We start from the raw sequence: 25,572 nt of genomic DNA on the forward strand, positions 1-25,572 counted from the left end.
ATGTTAAATAGAAGTCATTACACACCTGCCCTCATTGAAGGTGACTCTGATTAATCACAAATAAAGTACAACTGTTCTAGTAGGATTTTCCTGACATTTTCTTAGTTTCATCTCAGAGCAGATGCCTTGGTCCGCAGAGAGTTTCCAAAGCATAAGAGGGATCTCATTGTTGAAAGATATTAGTCAGGAGAGGGATTCAAAATAATTTCCAAAGCATTAGATATACCATGGAATACAGTGAAGACAGTCATCATCAAGTGGAGAAAATATGACACAATAGAGACATTACCAAGAACTGGATGTCCCTCCAAAAATTGATGAAGAGATGAGGAGAAAACTGGTCATGGATGCTTCCAAGAGGCCTACAGCAACATTAAAGGAACGGCAGGAATTTCTGGCAAGTACTGGATGTGTGTTACATGTGACAACAATCTGTATTCTTCAAATGAATGGGCTATGGGGTAGGGTGGCATGACAGAAGCCTTTTCCTACAAAGAAAAAAAGTTTGCCAAAACAAACATCAAGTCTCCCAAAAGCACATAGGGAAATGTTATGGTCAGATGAAACCAAGGTTGAACCTTTTGGATGTTTGGTGCAAAAACAACACTGCACATCACCCAAAGAACACCATACCCACAGTGAAGCAAGGTGGTGGCAGCATCATGATTTGGGGCTGTTTTTCTTCAGCTGGAACCGGGGCCTTAGTCAGGGTGGAGGGAATTATGAACAGTTCCAAATACCAGGCAATTTTGTCACAAAACCTTCATGCGTCCGTTAGAAAGCTGAAGATTAAGTTCACCTTTCAGCACGACAACGACCCAAATCACACATGCAAATCCACAAAAGCGTGGCTTCACCAGAAGAAGATAAACATTTTTGAATGACCCAGCGAGAGCCTGGACCTGAATCCAACTGAACATCTGTGGGGTAATCTGCACATGAGATGTCCTCGCAATCTGACAGATTTGGAGTGCTTTTGCAAAGAGTGGGCAAATATTGCCATGTCAAGATGTGCCATGCTAATAGATTACTACATGTAATAAAGTGCTGTAATGAAATCAAAAGGTGCTTCGACAAAGTATTAGTTTAAAGGTGTGCACACGTATGCAACCAGCTAATCGTGAGGTTTTTTTTCCCCTCAAAGATTTCAGTTTGTTTTTCAATTGAATTTTTTATGTTATATGTGGAAAACATTCTGACATGATGTATCTTTGTCTCATTCTTTTCATCACAAGAACCTGGCATTTTAACAGGGTAGTGTAGACTTTTTATATCCACTGTAAGTAACAGGTTGCCATTTGGATTTTGTGGTAAATATTAACAAATTTTAGCTGTCTAATATTTGCGTCATAGTGGGTTGTGGTGCAACTGAGTAGACCAACAAATTATGAGAATGGCAGTCATATTTCTTTTGAACAATGTTCCCCACTGTAATATGACTGCAACACATTTATTGTACACATTTCCCCTCAGCTTTTAGGTTCTGAAGCTTTCAATTAAAACATTGAAGCAGAGTGTTGCCTGTGGTGATAGTAATTCTTAAACTGAGCTTGGAGTTCCTCAGGCCTTAAGGTTATTCTGATTTATTTCTAAAGGTTTGTTGTGCAATTTCATAATTAACCTGGCAAACTTTCCTTTGAACACACTATCTTTCTGTCAAGCTGTCTAGTCTTCCTCTCGGCTTCTATCTCCAGGAACAGTGCTATTTATCCAGGGGTGGGATAAGATTACTTAACTGCAAATAGCCTTGGCCTTGAATTATAGAGATTGCACATACCTGCTAAGAATGGAAGCTAATAGAACCACTGCACTTCAAGTGGGTTACTATGGAAATGTACTAGCTATTTTTTTCATGTTGCTAGTTACAGTAGGTTTATAGGAGGTATTTAATAATTGACTTGCGCAATATTTAGCCATTTTAATGAAGCAAAGGACACATTGGCTTAATCCAAAAGGAAGCATATTTTATGCCTCTTCCACCATCATTCAAGGATTCCCTCAATATGGTTTATATGTGGACTGGGTCTTTGTAGTTAATGCATTTACATAGTTGTCCCATTGGCTTACCTCTGCATCTTGGAAATCACAGGACTTACATCTGTGTTAGGCACCTGGAATGGTCCCAGCATACACCCAAAGCATGTCAGGGTATAAGAGACTGATGCCCACTCCTCAACTGGGATTGTGATGGCGAGAGATATTTAGAGGCCTCAAGTTCCTCCTGCTTACTCGTCCAGACCAGGTTTGTAATGTAATGTTACATTGCTAATAAACCAGCCTCTTAAGTCATCATCCCTGTCTGTTGCTACATGTGGTTGATGCACCAATCAAGGTGTATGGCTGAGGTGAAGCCATTTGCAACATTAGGCACATAGTGTTTTTCATCATTTACTAAAAAGGTGTGTTGGTTGGTGTGTCTGATTGCAAAATATATTCATTGGCTTTGTTTAAACGTGAGGTAAATAGTGATTTATTTAACTCTTCACCTCAGGGGAACCTCACTTTATAATTGCATGTACATGGTTTATAAACTCTATAGAAGGTATAATGGGAAATCATGAGCTTTGTCTTTGATTCTGTTGACTATTATCTTATTGGGGCATGGAAACATGTTTACAAAGTATGCATACCTCTGATAAAATAGATAAATGAGCAAGTAGAATGGAGTAGATACGGTTCCTCGTCATTGCTCACAATTTTGTTTTGTGTTGGTACTACTCTAAGCCTAGCAAAGGGCACTTTAAATAGAAATTTTATTGAATCTAGGCTACAGTACTATTTGTTAATCACAGAAGTGTGTTTCCTGATTTAATGGTTTCTACTGACGTAGGCCATAGGGACAACTAGACCCGCGACAAAGAGACGTTCCGTACTCTTTCATTCACATGTCTTTATCAGTGGGCTATATCGTTAATCCTCTTAAATTCCAGGCTACAGAGGCGGGGCGTTTTCAGTTCTCTGGTTATTCGGAGTGAAGCAATGCGAAGTGTGCACATGGCAGACGGACTTAATAAGAAACCGATGATTTTCTCTGGAAAAGAGGTATAGACAGGGCGTCAATGAACCAAGCAGATGTGGCTCCGGCCATGACTCGTCCCAGGTTTCACACTGTTGAGGCGGCGTTGATATTTATATCCGTCGCACAGCTGAGCACAGGTAGGCTATGCTTTCACTTGATAAACTTTTTCTTACTAGTTTTAAGGGATTCGAGTACATGTATTTAACATGTAGGGTAATTATTGTAATATTACATGTACCTAGATTAATTACTTAATAGGCTACAGGTTTCATACAGAAACTGGTAGTCATATTCAATCTCTCTTTTAAATAATTGTTGTTGTTGATCTTACCGAAAGAAGACACCCCCGAAAAAAAGTATGGATTGACACTGTAGAAATAATGCATTGGCTTTAAAATATGATTACACTATAAAATAGGTCAGTATACCTTTTTTGTAATAAGGTGCAAAGCAATAATATAAATCTATCCCTCACAGGCAGGCATTCAAAAACATGATTCTGTTATTTTTAATAGAAGCAACATTTAAGCTAACATATTGTCGCATTGCACATATTTCCATTCTCATTGTGACCACACTCAATTTTACCAGTCAGTAGCCTATATGATGTGAAAACAAACGAAAGCGCAGAACCTGAGCATAAGTCAAATAATCAATCAAATTACCGCATAGGAGAAATACGATAGTCTGTGTGTGTATAGAGACTGAAATGTTCGTTATATAACCAACTAATCCAAAAAAAAAAGAAAAGCATATTTTTTTTATTTACCCCCCCAATCTTATCAAGACCCACTGCTGGTTCCAAGCGCCCTTCAGGGGTCTTTAAGCCACAGTTTCAACAAGTACTTGCCTGGTAACTCCAAAAAAGGTTCGTGAGTGGCAACAAGTTCATGCCTTTTTATCTTTGGCCATGCTGCAGGATTTTGACATTTTCCGCAGGAGTGCCTTAATTAGATGTTATTTTTATTTTTTTGACGTTTAATTGGTTCATGTTTCAAACACATATTTTAATTTGTCTAATTATTTATTCTTATACTGGTTTTACTTTCCGAACTCAGTATATCTCAGACATCCCTATTGTTCAGGTTTTATTGAAGCCAGGTTAATTAATGTGTCTTGCGGTAGAGATCCCGCCATCTCGAAATTACACTGATTGGCACCAGGGGGGCACTGTCATTTGTAGGGGGAGACAAATTTGCGATTGCCTCGTGTAATGTCATCTAAAATTCAGGCATTTGCACATCCTAACCCATCTTCTTTGCCTAGTGAAAGGTTATATGTGTCTACACTCGAGGACCTAGCCTCTTAGTCATGATAATATATGGCCGTTCTTTCTTCTACATTTAGTATTTAACTGAGTGCACTGTGAAATATTGACGTAAAACACCTCCTACTAATAAACAAGAGAGCCCTGAACACTTACCGGTGCTTCAAATAACACCTTTATTGACAAAACTGCGATCCAAATGGATGTTTGTTGTGGCATTCGACTGTCCTGACGAGTTGCCAAACAACAGTGTTAATTGCCTGTATGTTCTGTTTCCAGGTCTTTCTGATTTTATACTTCATAATCAAAGCACGTAATATTTTTTAAGGATGTGCACGTGACGGGAAACCTTTACGAGGACTTTCCATTTCTTCATCTCTTATTTGGACATTTTTAAAGGTAGCAGGTGTACAGTCTCATTATCTTGAAAAGGTTTACATTGCTTTAGGGTGAACGTTGTGCAAATAGTACATATGCAAGGATTTACATTACAAGGTTTAAATGTACAGCTTTTGCTACTTGTCCCATTTTGACAATACTCATTCAACATGAGCCTCCTAACATTTGGAGTTTCTATAATATTCTGCCCTTACAATTAGTCGTTGTGAAGGGAGCTGTCTGTTTACATGACCAATGGCCGAGAAGCTTCTAGAGAGGATGACGTTCTCCCCTTATACATCGAGATCAGCAAGTGAGCCCCAGCTGTCATTATGGCAGAATTATGAAGTGCCTTCTCATAGTACACTTCAAATCAGTGACCATTCATTGGCCAACAGTAATAACTATTCCAATTCGGTTTTGATAGTGTTTTGTCATGGTTTTGAACCTCAGATGTAAATCAAGACGTCCTTGCAGAGCAGCAGGGTTCCTACCTGACAGGTGTTTTCCGTCCATTTGCATATCTGTCATGAACAATGGTGTTCACTTTCCCCGTCTCATTTGTTAACTTCCCACTGACGGATTAGTTTGAGTGCAGATTCTCTCACTGCACTCTATGTATAATTTAGCAGACATCCAAGTGTTCACAGTACAGTGCCTCTTATGGCAGAAACACTCTTGTATGTTAGTATGCCTGTCCCTGCTAGTGTCCTTTCCATGTGGACAATGGGAAAGACAGAGAATGATGTAAACACTTGAGCATCGCTGGACTGGCAGCCAATATAGAGAAAAGGATCAGCTACTGAAGCGTTACTATCCTAAAAAACATTATCCTAAAAACACCACATATTGTTGTGCCCTTGAGATGGAGCAATGTGCTTAATCTACAATGGGTCCATGGGCGCTGCACACCATCTGACACACCAGTGTTTGTCTGTGTCTTAATTGTGTTTGCTTGTGAGCATCAAGACATTTACATTCAAAGAAAGCAATAATATGAGACCTTGTGTCTAAAATCTGAAATGTTTTTAAAAGTAAACGTGTGACTGTGGTCCAGCAGTCTAAGCCCTTGCCTACGGTACACATAAAGGGCTGCAGTGTGTCCAAGTCTGACCTGCTGTGTTTAGCATGAGCTCTCCACTCTTTCAACATTTTCCTGTTCAATAAAGCATACCGTGCTTGCAATAAAGGCAAATACTCTATGTAATTCACAGTAACTTGTTTTAAATGTTCCTTCAATGTATATTTACCATGAAAACAATAAAAGCTATACAATTCTATTTGCACAAAACCAATTTGAACTTGGTGCAATAAGGTTCTCACGATGAATCAATAAAACATTCTGTGTGTTAGGTCGTGTACATAATGATCCATGAAAAAGGAAGACATCATAGCACAGTTCAGTTTTTTTGCTCTCACAAGAATGACCTTAACTTACTGAAAGTTGTTTTTGGTAGAAGTAAATAAATGCAGCTACTTTGCAAGTGACTGTACTGCTGTGGCTTTCGGGAAGCCCCCCTCTCCTTTTTTGTTGTTATTGAGTTAACTTATATTAAATACACCACGTATGATTTGGTTTAAGTGAAGTAACCTGGGAACGTTTTGATGTTTTCCAAGCTCATGTCCTGCTAATTTTCAATCCACAATCATGACATCTTTTAGGTACACTATTTATACGACTACTATTGACGTTGGTGACAAATGTTTAGTCTTTGTGACTAAACAATAATTGGGTAGAAATATTAACTAGTAATCTATCTATATAAATTTGACTCCATAGTTTCTATCAGTGAGTGTCTAGCTCAGAGCTACGTTTTGTCCAAAGGTCTTGAATGGACAATAAAGTAAATTTGATCTCACCGGGAACTGCACTTCACAAATAAGGTGTGTTCTGCTCTTCTTTTTTTTCTTCTTCTCATATTAGTGCTAATCAGTGAAATGACAATTTACACCCAACAATTAATCATTTTTCAGTAGCCAGACTAATTTAACACTCCTGGAGCAAAAGCACACTCAAAGCAGAATTTCCATAAAAAAATGCTCCATTAGGAATATATCATCTGATAAATGTTCCCAAATATCGTTTAATATATATAAACAAATATCAGTTCATAGACCTTTTTGGAAAGTGACATTACTCACAGTGAAGGAGCAAGTCATCCAGGAATCTATTAAAAGATTGTACAATATGAAGTATTTCTCACCACATTTCATTGTTAAAAGCTTTGGAATAGTTTATTCATTTTCACATCACATGTCTTTGGGAGAATCTACACCTGAGAGATTCCCTGCAGGTCCTTATAAACTGCTGTAAGATTTTGGCACAGACCCATCCTTTTAAACAGTCCTTTCCTTCTATTTGCCATGCTTTCCTGAGTGTCCTTTATCAAAACATGGCAGGAGTGGGTAGGAGTTCTGAGAAGGAAAGAAGATTTTCTGGGTGTTAAATTCGCCCACCTCCTTTTGCACTTTTGGAGCATGGCCAGGGTTACATAATAGGACAGAAGGCCTCCGCTTCAACAAAGCGTATGATCATTAGCCATAATAGCCAGTAGCCATTAGGTCTGTAATAGTCAATGCCCACTCAACACCTCCTGCTGTAACAATGAATGAATGGTTTCTAGATCAAATTTCCATGCTGTAGCTCAGACAGCTAGTCCTAAAACATGAGATAAACAGTGGTTAATTTTGTTCTCCAGAAGTCAAAGGGATATTGAACGCCTTGTAAAAAAAAAGGCTAAAAAAAACATGCAGACAATTACTATTTCTTTGAAAGTTCTTATAAGGCCAGACGTTTACTGTTTCCACATATGTTGCATTTCAGCTTTGAAGTGTGTGTGTCAGCTTTGTGCCAACAACACCTGTGAGACGGGCGCGGACGGAGCCTGCTGGAACTCTGTGATGCTGATCAATGGGAAGGAGGAGGCGGTCAAATCTTGTCTCTCCCCGGCCGAGATGAGAGGGCAGGTCTTCTGCTACAGCTCCAGGAATGTTTCTAAAAGGAACTGCTGCTTTACAGACTTCTGCAACAATGAAACACTGCATCTGCATTCAGGTACTTATAAAGCTATGGTTTACTAAGCTCAAAACTTAATTAATGTAACAGATTACTTTACATTAGGATGGATGCATAGAGGATGCATTTCAAATTGCTTAGCAAATTAGAATCGTAGTTATTTAATATGTAGGGCCTGAGGGGGTTTATGTCGGTATATGGTCAATATACTACAGCTAAGGATTGTTCTTCATCACAACACACGTGGGATTTACTGCAATGATAAACTGGTTACAAAATGCAATTAGAACATTAAAAAAAGTTATTGTTTTGTTATACCAGTGTTACACAATCTTATTTAAAATACTACAACTTTTATCCTGTCAGCATCCAGGATCCAAATTACCCATAGATACGAAGTATTAACCAGCCAGTATGTTTAAGGTTTTAACAGATTTGGCCAGATACCATATGAGAAAAGGATATGTTTTCACTTTCTGGAAACTTCACCACGTACAATTCCTGAACTCAAGCCCAGACTGTGCTGACAGGAGTTTACCCTTTCAGCACTTTCTGCTCCACCTGCAGTTATTCTAGCCGAGGAAATGATCGTATGAGAACAAATTCAGAGAACACTCATGCAGACATTCTCTGTGGGATTTCCCACTCAGACTGCGGTCAGACGAGCTGAGCTAGCACTGATCCGCTTTACATATCCTGTGACATAATAGCGTTGTCAGTGGTTAACCCCGGCTAGCCAGTGATCTTCCCGGGTTTATAAATACCTGGTCAGGCCTGACGTGTGTTAGAGTGAGACGTCTAGTAGAGGACTTAGTGGCTGGCCAGTTAAAGCTGTCGGTTCATGTTGCCTGTTGGCTCATGCACCATTGACCCCAGGGTGAATGTCTGTATGCTGGCTGTACTCCACACTGATAAAGCAAAATACAGACCCAAGAAACGAACAACTAAATTGAATAACAGTCCAATATGCCACAGGCGTCATCTGTAACATTACATCATCTATATAAATATGTACATAAACAAACAAGAAAAATTAGAAAACAACAAGAAAGACAATATAAGTGGTTAAAGTGAAAATTCTGAACTTATAAAGTTGGGTTTCTGAGGAAAAGGTGTCAGGCTTTGGCGCCGGTATTTACCTTATTGCTAACTAATTTCTTTCGTCAAGGCTTTTTGCTGGACAGCATTTTCCTTTTGACTGGACAGCTGATTAATTAGGTCATAATTAATCTAATTGTCTAACTGAATGACAAAAATAATGACCTGTGCTTCTGTTTCAATAGAACTATTGTTACAAATGTAAGTATGTGTCATACAATGTGTGTGGTTTGTGTATATGCTGAGAGGGGCCTTTCAATGCTGAGAGGGGCCAATCTACACCCACATCTTGCAAAAACACTACTAGATAGCTCAAATCAAATTTTAGAAATAGGGGTTTTGAGCCAAACGTCACTTTAATACGTTTGTGAATTTCACATTTGTTCACAAGTTGGTACCCTATTAGATTAAATAATATTCCTTCAATATAGTTTGTCATTTCCCTTCTTATTTCTAAGGGGAATGCCATTTACGGTTTTGATTACTGTTGTGCAAAGGAAGTGAAGTCTCCTCTGTCACAAAAGGAAACTCAGCAAAAGCAGTTCGCTAATATAACAGTTAAAAAATGCTTAGATGTGGAAAATGGCCTTTGAAATGCATATCAGATGCTCATAATGTTTCTATGACATTTAAGTTTGTGGTGTAAACATTCTTATTATTACTGTCATCTGCATATTTTGTATTTGCTCAATATGGAAGAACAACAGAGTAAGTTATGGTGTTGTTTGTTAAACAGACACACTTCTCCCTTTTTAGTGCTGGCCTTTTCATATAATAATAGAGACTGTCATAAATACGCTATTATTGGTCAACATTATATTTCCTATGCTCTATGATCACTTAATATATTGCTCACAGTGAAAGTTAACACCAACTGTCTCCCTAAATAGTCTCCAATTGGCAATCAAATATTTTCAATAGAATGTGTTCCAACACTTTCATGTATCTACAATTGGATAGGTTAGAGTAGTTAAGTCCAATCAGGTATTTTAGTATTGGGCTTGAATAAAGCCCACACATCTTTTCAATAGAAGGTTGGGTGACTTTAGCCAAATAGAATCTAGAATATGGACAAAGCCATGGTGTATTGCTTGCTGCTGTTTTGGAGGAAATGGTTCCATTGCAGAGACTCTTCTGTTTAAAAGAGGTACAGGTCAGACTCTCTGTTCTATTCAGCTATGGTTTTGTTCAGCCCATAATGCCAGTTTCCTTGGTTACCACATTGATTGTATGTACCAAAGCAGAGTGGTCCAACTGCTTCCAAATTGCCCAAGCTGCAGAGAAAAGGGAACAACTGTATCAATTACTCATAAACACCACTTCTACATGACACTGATCCAACTTAACTGACCACAGTTGTTTTGGATGAAGTCTACATCACTTTTACATGAAAGGGTTTTTGTTAGGGACTTGGTGTGACAGACAAATGATCTGTCAGCGCAGGGATTGCAATATTGTGTTCCAATAACAGAGCTGATTAAATAAATGGTTCCTTCACTTCTCCTTCTATGCACCAAATGGGGGACTCTTTGTCTAATGAGACTCTTTTAAGACATGTAAGGTCAAATTTCAAGAGTAACATTGAATTAAAACACTTAGGTATAACATTTATTTTTCAGAGATGTGTTGTACCATACATGTTTGTTAAGTAATGTCAAGGGACAGCTGATCTATTTGCAAACCGGATTCTTCTGGATCATGTAAAGCAAGATAAATCAGCTATGTTTATGGATGCTATTGTGAAGGATATAATGCATGACAGAAAGTGCAAAGGGCAGATGAGATCACGATATCTCTGCATGTAAAACACTGTATCTGTCTTCCCAGATGGACTGTTTTTTCAAATATGCCTAGTCTGAAGAACACGTTTCGTATTGTCACATACACTAACTATCAATAAAGACGTATTCTGATATTTGTAATGTTTGAATATGTCAAAATGTATGACCGACTTAGCACATACTGTGCTCAAAGTTGCCTCTGAGCAATACAAAATGATTAGTGGCCTGATCAAAGCACATAGCTTTGAGTAGGCCCCTAAGTAAGTAGATTTAGCAACTGGTATCGTCGTTGAAATAAATTAATTCATTTGACAAGTAGGGCAATATAGGTTGGGGCTGGTTTCCTGTTGTGTTGCACTTTTCTGTTGAGGGATTTGCTTTACTCTACTTGGACGTGTGGTAGGAGGGCATTTGAGGTTAAAGGGAACGATGTGTTGTGAAACACTTAACTCCGGGTTAGTCGACTGTGTTCACATTTGGAACTCTGTGTACTGTTCTCACCCTGCCAACAGTGCAAAATGTCTTACAGGATGAGGACACTCACAGACGATTGCTAGATTTAACGGCCAGGTCAAATGAAAAGGACCACTTAGGCTTTAAAGTGCACTTTATGGGTGATATTCAGGATTTTCCAGCTTATAGTAGATAAGGATATGCTTGTATGCTGAACCCGTATAGTATTGAAAGAATAATGCTTCATTAAGTAATGTGTTACTCTTGACCTCCATGATCTCCATTCTAGCATTCTAACATTATTAAAAATTTTGTTTTTAGAATTCTTTTTTTGGGTTGCCCCTGAAAGGGTTGTTTCCAGACAAATTGTCCACACCATGTGTGAACAAATGGAGGACTGAAAAATGTCAGCTGCTCACTATTTTCTGAACGTCATTACAACGTTACACTTGCAGGGCATTTAGAATTTAGAAGTCTTGCAGCAGAGCCAGGTCAATCTGAGGCTAGATACATATTGATTTATGCTTGATTAGTGTAAGCATATTAAGCATGTATTAAGCATATTGATGTATGCAGCATATTGATGTATGCTTAATAAGTGTGGCAGATGTTGTTATCCAGTAGTAACTGCATACATTTTCATACTTTTTCTTAATGGCCCCCAGAGGGGAACAAACCCACAGTCATGGTGTTGCAAGCACCGTGCTCTTACCGGGTGACCTATAAGGGTCACTAAAATATGTTATGAGTGTGCCTTCGCAAATCACAACCGTTTGGAATTTATTGTTGGCCAAACAAGCTAAACTTTTGGAACATACAGCAAGTAGATGGCCACAGTAGGCCTCTAGCATTTTGAGGCTTCTAACTCACCACAGCCCTTTCCCATTTTACAGCTGTATTGTAAAACAACAATTTTTTTCTGAAGCTGACACCAAGACAGCATTCCTATTCTTGATTAATGGTGTTCTGTGTAAGCAATTTTTTTGTTTAACACAAAGAAATGGTTAGCACAACAACCTTCAGAAACAATTTACTGTTCAATAATACTTTTTCACCATCCTATTTGGAACTGAAATGAGTAGATTCTGTAGGCTGCACATTGTTGATAGTAATGAGCTAATTAATAAACAAAGTTGTTGGAATTGACCACTAGAGGGCATAGGAATCATGGAGAGTATTAGCATATTCAAATTTGAGTACAGGAAGTCTCTTTATATGCCTAATGTAAACATTGTCAGCCCGCTTTTTAAAATGAAATATTAAATATGCATGTATACACAGTATATTTTGTTGATGGATCTTGTATGTTAGGTACTTAATGCCCTGCTATCTGTGTGTTGTCAAGGGTATCTAGAGAGGCCTTCGGAGGAGCCTGGCTGGGGCAGGCTGGAGTTGGCGGCAGTCATCCTCGTGCCTTCTGCCCTGCTGTGTGTGGGCATTCTGCTGGGGGTCTGTGTGGTTCAGGGTCAGCGCTGTGCCTCCAGCAGGGCCCATAAACACGATGCAGAGGAGCCCCTTGACGACCAGAGTCTCATGTCCCCCGACAAGTGTCTGAAAGACCTCATCTTCGACATGAGCACCTCTGGGTCAGGCTCTGGTAAGACAGATACATGTATGTTGTTTAGGTGTAACCTTGTTTAAGTGCTCATGAGAAAATGTCTAATAGTCGTGTTCTAACTGATGGTCCTCATGGCAAGTAGCGCTTTGAAACCATTACACGTGGCCACGTTGAGCAGGAAGAAGGCAAATTGCTGTACGTTAGGAGAGTTCCCAGTTTTGACTGTGTTCATGGACGTTTACATGAGGCATCCTGATGAGCCGGCCATGGTTTTGGTATCACAGGACTACCACTGCTAGTCCAGAGGACGATCGCTCGGACCATCGTGCTGCAGGACAACATCGGGAAGGGCCGCTTCGGGGAGGTCTGGAGGGGGAAGTGGCGAGGGGAGGACGTGGCGGTGAAGATCTTCTCGTCCCCAGATGAGAGGTCCTGGTTCAGGGAGGCGGAGGTCTATCAGACCATCATGCTCCGACACGAGAACATCCTGGGATTCATTGCAGCTGATAACAAAGGCAATGCTGACATATTATAAATATATATACACACATAATTGCCACTCTTTGCTTTTGCGAAGTATGCACTCTTGTATGATTTTGTTAGTTGTTTAAGTTGTCTCAGATATGTATGGCAGAACTAAGATCAGATGGTTCAGGTCTGGTCTTAAATCTGACAGGCAAAACTATTTTTAGATCGGCAGACCCGCTGTTGTATACAGTATGAGCCCAGGACTGACCCTTGACCTGAGCATAAAACGCTCCCAGGACTGATCCCTGACCTGAGCATAAAACTCTCCCAGGACTGATCCTTGACCTGAGCATAAAACTCTCCCAGGACTGATCCCTGACCTGAGCATAAAACTCTCCCAGGACTGATCCTTGACCTGAGCATAAAATGCTCCCAGGATTGGTCCCTGACCTGAGCATAAAATGCTCCCGGGATTGATCCCTGACCTGAGCATAAAATGCTCCCAGGACTGATCCCTGACCTGAGCATAAAATGCTCCCAGGACTGATCCCTGACCTGAGCATAAAACTCTCCCAGGACTGATCCCTTACCTGAGCATAAAACGCTCCCAGGACTGATCATGTCATTTTATTGCTTTGGCCATATGCAACTAACAGTCTCAATACAATACACAGACGCCAGCCCCTGGTGCTTGACCGTGCCCCTTCGCTGTTTGTTGCAGATAACGGATCTTGGACTCAGCTGTGGCTGGTGTCAGAGTACCACGAACATGGCTCATTGTTCGACTACCTGAACAGGTACACAGTGTCCGTAGACGGCATGATTGTCCTGGCGTTGTCCATCGCCAGCGGACTGGCACACCTCCACATGGAGATAATTGGCACTCAGGGTAAGGGAATGGCACCGGACTTCTTTCAGCCGAAGTCCTTACCTCAGAGCTTTTAATGGGAAACGTAAGATCCCTAAATATCCCGTGTAGATACTGTGTAATTCATGGATTGTGTTTAGCATATTCAGAGTTTGTGTAGGATTAAAACAAGATCAGATGTTTTAAAGGGATAGTTTGGAATTGTGGCAAAAATAGATACTGTATGAAGATATAAACTGTCGGGAATGGCATGCTGCTGTGCCTAAGCACAATTAGTACATTTCATTCATGTTGCACATGCTCTAAACTAGAGCGAGTAATTTGGGATTCTTCACATTGACTTCTATTTTTTAAGGTCATATACAACCATGACAACGTACATGAACATTATTTCATATTAGCAAGTTATCAAAATTACTAAATAAAGTCATAACTGTATTGTGAATGTATTCTTAACACTGGACATGGATTTTGTAAGGAACATACAACAGTGATAATCCATATATCAAGTTAGCAAATTACCAAAATGATTATAATAACTGTGTTATAAATACTCTGAATTTTGATCGGTTGTACAGGAAAACCTGCCATTGCCCACAGAGACATAAAGTCTAAAAACATCCTGGTTAAGAAGAATGGGACGGCAGTCATAGCAGACCTGGGATTGGCTGTAAAACATGACTCCAGCACTAACACTATTGACATACCGTCCAATCACAGAGTGGGAACAAAGAGGTAACTAGGCAGATTTTAAATTAAGGACAAGAAAGTATGAAAATGGATGCAGTCATCTGGGTTAAGATGACTGCGTACATTAAGAGCATCGGCTAATTGACTTAAATGGAAAATGGAAGAACAATTCTTCTTGTATTTGCCACTTTTACTTCTTCTTAAATATTAGTATTCATCTTTATTTTATCTCTAAGAGATATTAACAGATAAATTGTGGTCAGGTGATAAGGAAGGTTTCAGAATTAAACACACTAAGTCTTTATCTCACCTGCCTAGTCCTTGTTTCATCATGTAGTTGTTGGTTAGGTGACCGGCATCCATTTACCTGCACTCTCTGCCTTTCAGAGGTCCTATTTTTAGGACACCATATGCCATATGCTGTGTTGGTTAACTGTTAACACAGTGATGGGATGTCTATATAATCACAATGTCTCTGGGTCACTGTGTGCTTGCTTCCTATCTATACATCTCCAGTACATTGAGTATCATTTTCTAAGGGACAGATGTGTTAATGTTGACTCTCAACCCTAAAACCCTTAATTAGGAGTTAACAATTGATTATTCCGCCCACAGGTACATGGCCCCAGAGCTACTGGATGAGACAATCAATATGAGCAGCTTTGAGTCCTTCAAGCGGGCAGATATCTACTCCCTGGGCCTTGTGTTCTGGGAACTGGCAAGGAGGTGCTCTGTCAGAGGTACATCATGTAACATTGAAACCATTCAAATAGAGATGCCCATTCTGTCCTCTGCATTCACTACTGTAAATTAGACTATTTAACGCTAATACTCCTTTCCTGTATTGTGTATTAATTTTGACCAGGGCCCATAGTGTAATGTAAAGTAGTGTATTAGATAGGACATTTAAGACACAGTTATTTAACTTTATTACATGAAGCTAATCACATGGAAGTATCTTGTCTTAGATGCTAATGCACTGGAAACTGATTGGAACTGTTACTGGTTTGTGGGGCAGGTGACTCTTATTTTATTAAGCGATTCATCCTTATTTAAATAGTAGCGAAGTGTGTTCGTTTTTATTTACCTTTTTCATTTTTTTGATTTAGGTGTTATATAAACAGGTAAATCAGTTCCAAAAAAATTTACATTTTGAATGATGACGAGGCCAAAGGCATTGCAAGATGACAAGACAACACTCACTACCACCTAAATAATGTATTAGCCATACTGTAAAATGTATGTTTGATAAATTCTGCAGTGCCTTTATTTATTTATTAATTTATTTAAGGGTCTTTTAGAAATGAATTCCAGTCATTAGAGGCAGCGTACGAAAATGAATGATGACCAAATGAGGTGAAGGCGCAGGTTACTGTTGGAGTACCTGGTAGAGTGTGAAGGTCAGAGTGATGAGGGGACACTGGTGACAGAGCATAAAGCTGTGTGGGAGATTGCATCAAATGTATTGAGGGGTTTTTACTGGCAAGCCTATGGACTAGGTTGCTATGGTGGACGATTGGTAGGAAGGTTATCTTTACCAGTGTTTACTTGGCAGCTTGGGTAAAGGATGGGTTGCAGAAAAGTAAACTGTTTCCGGATTTAACTTTCTACTGAAGATGGTTGATTTTGGGAAGGAAAGATAGTGGGCAGTCAGTTTCACCACTATTCGGTAAACACAATTTTGTCACAATTTGTTTATTGCCATGGAACTGATGAAAGTTGATACACGTGCCAAGATACTAAGGAAGTGAAGTGTTTTTGTTCCCCAGGACTTCAAGAAGATTTTCAGTTGCCTTACCATGACATGGTGCCTTCAGATCCCTCCTTGGAGGACATGAGAAAGATTGTTTGCGACCAGAAACTGAGACCCAGCATTCCCAACCAGTGGCAGAGCTGCGAGGTGACTTTTTAAAGACCTATTTCTTGTAATGTTATACTGTGTTTGATAGAGAGTGCTGAAAGATGGAGGAGAGCATTTTTGATGGAAAAAGCTGTGGGCTTCAGCAGTACATATGCATCGGAGGCGCTGGCCTATTTCCCTGGACCCCCCTGGGCCTCTATCATGACATGTTTGGAGATTAAAAAGTTCTATCCAATTCCTTTCAATTTATAAGAAAAATGTAAAAAAAACTGCATCATGTTGCGACAAGGCAGCCTGACATCCAACCCATCCCCCCCCCCGGGGGCGCGTGGCCGATATGACCAGCTCTCTGCAGGGTGCATGGGCGTAATGCTGCGACCAGAATTCAAACTACCGACTGCAATGCAAGGCAGTGACATACACCACTGTGCCACTCTGGGGTGACAAAATGACTTGTTATGTAGTGATCTTGAGAAAATGATCTTGTGATCACAGCATAGCAATCATTGTTGTCCTCTATATGGGATGAAGAAGTTGTGATCTTGACATAAGGCCTTTATTTTATTTATTTTTACTCTGGTAGCTGCCAGCTAGAGAGCCCAACTAGCTTATCTGCCGGCTAGATACCCTATCAGGTGGGGAGTTCAGTCCACAGTGAAAATATGATGTCACTTTGACATGCGCTGTCTTCCTTCTAGCCATGACCATGTTAGATATATTAGGATTTTGAGTTGTATCTGTAAATTGAACTGCTGCTTTTAGGAAGATATCACCTGCAAGGACTATGATTTCCTGTAATACCTTAGTAGACTAATTATAACTCTCTATAGACAGCAGGCGTGCTAATTGGCAAAAAAAAGTTCAGGTAACATTTTGATGTGTTTATTGAAAATCGTGCCTCTTTATTTTCTAGGCACTGCGTGTGATGGGCAAGCTGATGCGTGAGTGCTGGTTTGCAAACTCTGCAGCTCGTCTCACCGCCCTGAGGGTCAAGAAAACCGTCTCTCAGGTGACTGTACTCACGGACAACAAAGATTAGGTTGAATACCTAGCTAGAGTAGCCCTCTGGCTGGCGCTCCTGAATGTAAGAAGAAATTATCATACTCCATTGTATTAAGTTTTGTTGTGGTTTGCTATGGTGGGCACTAAGGAATATGCCTCTGTACTGAACACTCGCAGCTTGTGATGCCAAAAGAGCCTACTGTTCACATCAGTGAACACGTCTGTCCTGCCCTGCAGTATGGAATAGGAACTGGGTCAACCAATCCGGAGGAACATGCAATGAAAATGATGTGACGTGTCAGGAAAAGACGGATGATGTACTATAGATGCGAGTTCAATTGAACTCGGTCAAAACAATAGAAATGCCTTGAAAATGCCATTTAGATTCTCCTCAGCGCCCCCCACCTCTATATCAGCCGTTCACACTGTATTTCGCTGCGGGAATTCTCGGGAGTGAATCGGACTAAAATGATTGTAAGCTGTTAGAGAACAAAAGTCATTGAAGACATCTCAGATGCTTTACAGATTTTGTCCTTTGTTGTGGACACCAATCATTGAAGACATCTCAGATGCTTTACAGATGTAGTCCTTTGTTGTGGACACCAATCATTGAAGACATCTCAGATGCTTTACAGATTTTGTCCTTTGTTGTGGACACCAATCATTGAAGACATCTCAGATGCTTTACAGATTTTGTCCTTTGTTGTGGACACCAATCATTGAAGACATCTCAGATGCTTTACAGATTTTGTCCTTTGTTGTGGACACCAATCATTGAAGACATCTCAGATGCTTTACAGATTTTGTCCCTTGTTGTGGACACCAATCATTGAAGACATCTCAGATGCTTTACAGATTTTGTCCCTTGTTGTGTACACCAATCATTGAAGACATCTCAGATGTTTTACAGATTTTGTCTTTTGTTGTGAGCACCAATCATGCCATGGTTGTTCTAGCCCTCACGATATGCACATGCAGTCCAGGGATCTCTTTATCGGATGTACATGGAGATTTTCTCTGCTACCTCAGATATTTTTCAGTGCCCAAAGCTTGAAGTTGCACATGTTAATGCTTTGTGCCATATATAACTGTCATGTAGCGCTAGGCAACCTGTGGAAATGACTGTAAATGTTACTGATTAATGCACTGACGCCTGGTGGTACCGGACACGCATGGTCATTGCCCATGAAGATAACTGTTACTGTGGAGCTGCCCCCAATCTCTCAGCCCTCCGCCCTTTTCTATCTATATGGTCTTTCTATACTGTATGACTTGAAAATAATCTATAACTTGAAACTATACATCGTGGAAAATAAATAAATAAAATATTGCATCTTGTGCCCTCGAGAGGCATTTTGGTCTAAGTATAGCTCAAGGTACTGCTGCATCAATGCGACCAGGATGTAAACTCCTGTGTATGGAAACTGACAGTGCACAAGGGTCTTGCGTACCGTGGTGCGAATTGGCTCAGCGCCATCTGGGATTGGTGGGGTGGATATTGTACAGGGTGGCTTTGAATCCTTGCACTCTAATGACTCCTTGTGGTAGGCTGGATATCTGCATGTAAGTATCTGGGAATACTGCTTGAGTGAGCGGTATAATAACAGGCAGAGTGGATCTGCAAGATGTGCGTTGGAGGACACACTTAGATTTTTGACTCTCCTGTACAAGCTGGGTGTGTTGTTGTAATAAGCAAAGGCCATAATCTCAAGCTTGAGAAAATTAGGAGGGGAAAAAGTGGGGTAAAATGAATATAAAAATATCACATGAATATAACAATGAAGGGGTGCAATCTGCCCAAACAATGACAACAACTATGATAATCAGGCCATCACTTGTGGAATTGGCCACAAGTTGGCGTCTCCGATTCACAAACAGCACTATGGAAGCAAGGATGTTCAGAGAATATACTGTGTTTATTTACCTTTACAATGTTTACAAACATTGGATTAAAACAAGCAATATTCAACTGTTCTGATGGGGTACAACTCTTGAGTTAAGCCCATGGGTTGTCTTCGAAAACCAATGACCATAGAGCATTAATTCCACTGAAATTCCAAAACTGATGTGGCAATCGCTGATTCCACTTTTAATCACATCCACAATTTATGTATGCTTTACAGTCATGTGAAAAAGTAAATGCACCACCTGGAAAGTTGTCTCTTTTTTATTATCTAAATAAAATTCTAACCACATTCATTAATAAAGGTAACCCAATTAAATAAACCTCGCAAATAACTACTTTAGAAGCAATTTTTTAAGCAATTTGACGGATCATCTACAAATGTCCAGAAAAAAGGAAGACCACTAACAATCTACATAGGACAGGTTGTCCTGCCAAATTCTGCCCAAGAGCTAACTGAAAGACGCTCTCTAAGAACCCCAGGGTAACGCCCAGAGATCTACAGAACTCTTGAGGCAATCAATCCAATCCTGGGTTCAGGACCAAAACTACAGGAACAATGTGCTATGGACAGATGACTCAAAGGCGGAGTTGTTTGGCCTCAGTACCAGATGCCATGTTTGGTGAAAACTAAACACTGCCTTTGAACAGAATAACCTCTTACCAACTGTAAAGCATGGTGGTGGTAACATTATGCCCCCGGGCCTGGTCAACTATGAATTCCATATAGTACCAAATCCTTATTGGAGAATCTTTCAAAAAGCTGAAGTTAAACGGAACATGGACAAGACAATAATGCAAAACGTGTGCAAAGCTGCAATAGAATGGCAACAAAAAAAAGAGAGGGCTATGGAATGTCTGAGTCATTGCCCAGATCTCTATCCTATCAAAATGCTGTTGCAGGACTTAAAGTTGGCTGTGCATGCAAGCCCTCGGACCTGACACAGTTGACACAGTACTGTATAGAAGAGTGGATGAAATTGACTTAAGAGACTGGTAGACAGTTTCAACAAACGACTACATGAAGTTATTTCAGCTAAAATGGGCAACATCTGTTATTGAAGCAAAGATTTCTGTAGATATTCAGATGTATAAATGATTTAAAATTATGATCTTTCATTGTCATTTGTTAAGTTAGATTACCTTTTATATTCATGTGTCCTTATATGTTAAGACAATACAACTTTCCGGGGGATGTTCTTAGTTTTTGCATGACTGTCTATGTGTTTAACCTAATAAAAGCATTTTCTCTGTAAAGCACCGAAGAGATTTACAATGTTATATTTATATTTTTATATATTAATATACATTAATGTAATTTACCTGAATGTAGTTATGGAAACTCCTTGATCAATAGGAATGTCAATATACTATATCCAATGCCTTTATTTGAATGCTGCACTATGCAGAATAGAGAAACAAAAGTGGGAAAATGCCAATGGGAAAATATACATTTTGTACTTTATTTTAATATATGTTAACTTTTTTTTATTATTTCTGTATGCACTACATTGTTGGTATAAGCTACTCAAAGCAGTACAGCCTTTATCTAAAATAATGTCAATGACTGAAGACGATTAACTTTTTCCGTTAAGTTGGTGTTCACAAACCTCCAGCTCCAGCACTATTCTTATCAAGAAACACAATGTGAAGTGGTCAATTGTTTTTTAATCAACATTCTTAAACAAAACGACGATAGCTTGTATGTTTTTCTGTCCAAAATATTTATATTCATTAATTGTTGGTTGTCTGCTGAAGATGAATTTGACAATGTTTCTCAGTCATGAGTACGAACGGCAACTGTGTTCAGGTTGCTCATGTGAACACTAACACCATTGTAAAAATGCACTTGCTAAAACAGGCAGAAATTAGCTAAATCTGGGGCGGCTGTCTCCTCTCCATCACATAGTATGATTGGTATTCTGTTTGTTATAGCATGTGGACACTACTTCACACAGTCCTTCTGCAAATGTAAAAGTATGTTAGTTAATTTGACACCATAATGTGTATTGTTTTGTAGTGAAGTGGTGTGGTGCTTATGCCAATTTGCTTCAAGCAAAATGCTTGTCATTACAGACATTGTTACACCAATTTCTATCCACCCTGGCTATTAACGACAAAGACTATGTAGATGTATTCTTGTTTGCGGTTGCTATTTAACATTCTTGTAAGTCGGCATCTGTCTGTTATTCTGTCTGTGAAGTGTTTTAGTTGAGGGGGTACCTACTAAACTTGGTCTAAAATTGTAAAAGACTGGCTCTGCAAAACATACCGTGTGCGTAGCTGTATCACAAAGTCAGTCACATTGCCGTTTTGTATGTAAAAACAGTTCTGCCTATTTCTTTTGGATAAGCTGATATTTGTCTAAGCAGGAAATTCAGTCATGCTTTTGTCCTGTGTCAAGACCTGCAGTCGAGTCAGTTTGTTTCACAAGCTGATTAGACTGATTATTTTCTGTCAAATGGGTGAAATTGTTTTGCCTCTATAAGACCATCATTCATTCCAAAGAAAAGAGACAATTTCGGGTGACATCACTGGGAGTTTTGCCTGCTCTGGGAATGCGATATAACTTTTATAAAAGTGTTAACGTTTGGAAAGATCACCCTCCAATGAATTATCTTCATTCTTTCTGTTGACAAGAGTAATTATTTTGTGTTGTATGTTATATGGGTCTTTTTATGTCATTTTGATGTGTCATTGCATTGAATTTCGGTCTTACACTATTTATTATATTGAAATAGTCAATAAACTACTTTTCACTGAAAATGTTTATATTTTTTCATTTAGTAGTTTATAGATTTTATCAGGTATAATTCCACACAAGATGATAGACAAGCACAATATAAAAGGCATGATTTCAGCTGCCTCAGTAAGAGCATTTCCCTTTCCTTTTCTGTAGTTTATCCGAAATGAACATTCGTTTGAGTCACATATTTATTCCCTGCAATGATTCATAATTGTACTGTGCTTCGAAAAGCATAACTGCTAATTAGTCAAAAACCGCAGATTTGTCAGTTGAAGGGAGGAAGTAAACCATGTCACCTTGGCTTTAACAGTACTACTCAGATTAGTCATCTGCCTGTGTGCTGTGCTCTGGCTTCACAGATTCTTCCGATCGATTCTAGAGCCCTGTGACAAGGATCATGGACAGTCAGAAATTGTTGGTTAGATGTGGCTTTTTCATAACTCAGACGTGGGTTTTCTCAATGTTGACAGAACATATTCATGGCCTCAAACCAATTCAATTTGTTTGTTCAGCAAGTGAAGCATGTGTCATGAAACCAAAAATAATTGTGTGAATCAACTAAACAAGGCCTATGTCAAAAACTGACTGTTCAGATAATTGGTCAATTAGCCGCAGACCAGTCAGGGTGCCCATGCTGACCTCTGTCCAATGCCTAAAGTGCCTACAATGGGCATATGAGCATCAAAACTGGTCCACGTAGCAATGGAAGGAGGTTGCCTTGTCTGATTAATCACTTTCTTTTACATCACATGGATGGCCGGGTGCGTGTGCGTCGCTTACCTGGTGAACACATGGCACCAGAATGCACTATGGGAAGGAGGCAAGCCGGCTGTGGCAGTGGGATTTTTATAGGCAATGTTCTGCTGCGAAACCTTGTGTCATGCCATTCATGTGGATGTTGCTTTGACACATACCACTTACCTATGCAATGTTGCAGACCATGTGCACCCTTTTATGGCATTCCCTGATGACATTGGTCCCTTTCAGCTGGATAATGCGCCCTGCCACAAAGAAAAAATTGTTAAGAAACGGTCTGAGGAACACAACAAATTCAAGGTGTTGATTTGGCCTCCAAATTCCCCAGATCTCAATCGAGCATCTGTAGGATGTGCTGGACAAAAAGTCCAAACCATGGAGGCTCCACCTCGCAACTTACAGGACTTAAAGGATCTGCTGATAATGTCTTGGTACCAGATACCACAGCAAACCTTCAGAGGTCTAGTGTTGTCCATGTCAGGGCTGATTTGGCGGCAAAAGTGGGACCTCCACAATATTAGGCAGGTGGTCATAATGTTATGGCTGATTGGTATGTTTACTACACTTATGACTGTGTTAGTTACATAGTGATTATATTCATATAAAGTGTGACAACCAACAGCAGTACATGTCTAGTTTACTCACTGGCCAGGCACTGCTGTGGTTGCAAGGTCAGTGGCACAGCTAAGTGGGACAGAGACGAATGGAGTGAAGCCCCACTGCAGTCCATTAGTCTGTTCTGTGAAGAGGTAATTAAAGAGCCACCCCAAATTACCCCCAATGTCCTCTCTGGGTTACACTACACAAGTGCTGTCAATTCATATCCAAACAACCATGAAAAAGGTACAACCCTGTTTACTAAAAAGTTGGGACACTGCGTAAAATGCAAATCATTTATCCCTGTATTTAACTAAAAATAGTACATAGACAAAATCAAATGTTGAAACTGAGAAATATTATTGTTTTTGGAAAAATTAATGCCCATTTGATACCAGCTACATGTTTACCACTATATTACATCACCTGTTCTTTTAACAATAAGTGTTTGGGAACTAAGGAGGCCAATTGGTGTAGTTTTGAAAGGGAAATATATTCCCATTTTTGCTGCGCAACAGTTCCAGGTCTCCTTGATCATATTTTGTGTGCCAAATGTTTTCAATAGGGGACAGGTCTTGACTGCAGGTAGGACACCTTTTGATTTTATTACAGCACTCAGTCTTTTTGGGTAGAACTCTATTAGCATGGCACATCTTGATGTGGCAATATTTGCAGACTCTTCTTTGCAAAAGCACTCCAAATCTGTCAGATTGCAAGTACATCTCCTGTGCACAGCCCTCTTCAGATCACCCCACAGATGTTCAATTGGATTCAGGTCTGGGCTCTGGCTGGGCCATTCCAAAAAATTCATCTTTTTCTGGTGAAGCCATGCTTTTGTGGATTTGGATGTGTGCTTTGGGTCGTTGTCATGCTGAAAGGTGAACTTCCTCTTCAGCTTTCTAACGGACGCCTGAAGGTTTTGTGCCAAAATTGCCTGGTATTTGGAACTGTTCATAATTCCCTCCACCCTGACTAAGGCCCTGGTTCCAGCTGAAGAAAAACAGCCCCAAATCATGATGCTGCCACCACCTTGCTTCACTGTGGGTATGGTGTTCTTTGGGTGATGTGCAGTGTTGTTTTTGGGCCAAACATACCTTTTGGAATTATGGCCAAAAGGTTCAACCTTGGTTTCATCAGGCCATAACACATATTCCCACATGCTTTTGGGAGACTTGATGTTTGTTTTTGCAAACTTCAGCTGGGCTTGGATGTTTTTCTTTGTAAGAAAAGGCTTCTGTCTTGCCACCCTACCCCATAGCCCGTTCATATGATGAATACGGGAGATTGTTGTCACATATAGCACACAACCTGTACTTGCCAGAAATTCCTGCAGTTCCTTTAATGTTGCTGTAGGCCTCTTGGATGCCTCCCTGACCAGTTTTCTTCTCGTCTTTTCATCAATTTTGTAGGGACATCCAGTTCTTGGTAATGCCTCTGTTGTGTAAATATGTCCATGGTAATGTCCATGGTATATCTAATGCTTTGGAAATTATTTTGAATCCTTCTCCTGACTAATATCTTTCAACAATGAGATCCCTCTGATGCTTTGGAAGCTCTCTGCGGACCATGGCTTTTGCTCTGAGATGCAACTAAGAAAATGTCAGCAAAATCCTACTAGAACAGCTGAATTTTATTTGTGATTAATCAGAGTCACTTGATGACAATGATGGCAAGTGTGTAATGACTTCTATTTAACATGAGTATGAATGTGATTTGTTAACACAGCCACATCCCCAGTTATAAGAGGGCACACTTATGCAACCAGGTTATTTTAAGGTTTTTATTTTAACAGGGGTGTGTAGACTTTTTATATCCACTGTATGTTATGTGCACTAATGCACCCTCATACCACCACGGGTGCTAACATTTTAAATGTGTGCTGGCAAGAAGCCAGATGGTCCCTCCACTCTTAAGTCCAGAGGACGCATCATACATGATTCCCAAAAAATATTTCGCATTTTGATTTGTCAGACAACAGAACAGATGGTTATAAACCTTGTCCCTTGTGTACAGAGATTTCTCCAGATAATATAATGATATTATATACCGTAGATGATGAGATTCTAAAATTGTTGCACTATTTGCCAGAATGGTGATTTTGGAGATGTGTT

At 39.7% G+C, this 25,572-nt stretch overlaps 1 protein-coding gene across 1 annotated transcript; it reads left to right on the top strand.

The window, feature by feature from the left end:
- The first annotated feature begins 2,889 nt into the window (after positions 1-2,889).
- Positions 2,890-22,128, top strand: LOC105022430 (activin receptor type-1C). The gene is made up of 9 exons (XM_010890805.4): positions 2,890-3,156; positions 7,489-7,719; positions 12,358-12,609; positions 12,855-13,085; positions 13,760-13,927; positions 14,485-14,641; positions 15,212-15,336; positions 16,366-16,496; positions 17,371-22,128. Exons 1-9 carry the CDS (start codon positions 3,060-3,062, stop codon positions 17,494-17,496), a joined length of 1,518 nt encoding a protein of 505 aa, XP_010889107.2. The 5' UTR covers positions 2,890-3,059; the 3' UTR covers positions 17,497-22,128.
- Positions 22,129-25,572: the final 3,444 nt, after the last annotated feature.

This window comes from Esox lucius, chromosome 16, assembly GCF_011004845.1.
Source record: "Esox lucius isolate fEsoLuc1 chromosome 16, fEsoLuc1.pri, whole genome shotgun sequence".
NCBI classification, from domain to species: Eukaryota; Metazoa; Chordata; class Actinopteri; order Esociformes; family Esocidae; genus Esox; species Esox lucius.

Coding starts and splice junctions, on each gene's coding strand:
- LOC105022430 (XM_010890805.4), top strand. CDS start 3,060: ATGAACCAAGCAGATGTGGCTCCGGCCATGACTCGTCCCAGGTTTCAC. Junction 14,642..15,211: donor CACAGAGTGGGAACAAAGAG/GTAACTAGGCAG, acceptor TTCCGCCCACAG/GTACATGGCCCCAGAGCTAC. Junction 15,337..16,365: donor AAGGAGGTGCTCTGTCAGAG/GTACATCATGTA, acceptor TTTGTTCCCCAG/GACTTCAAGAAGATTTTCAG.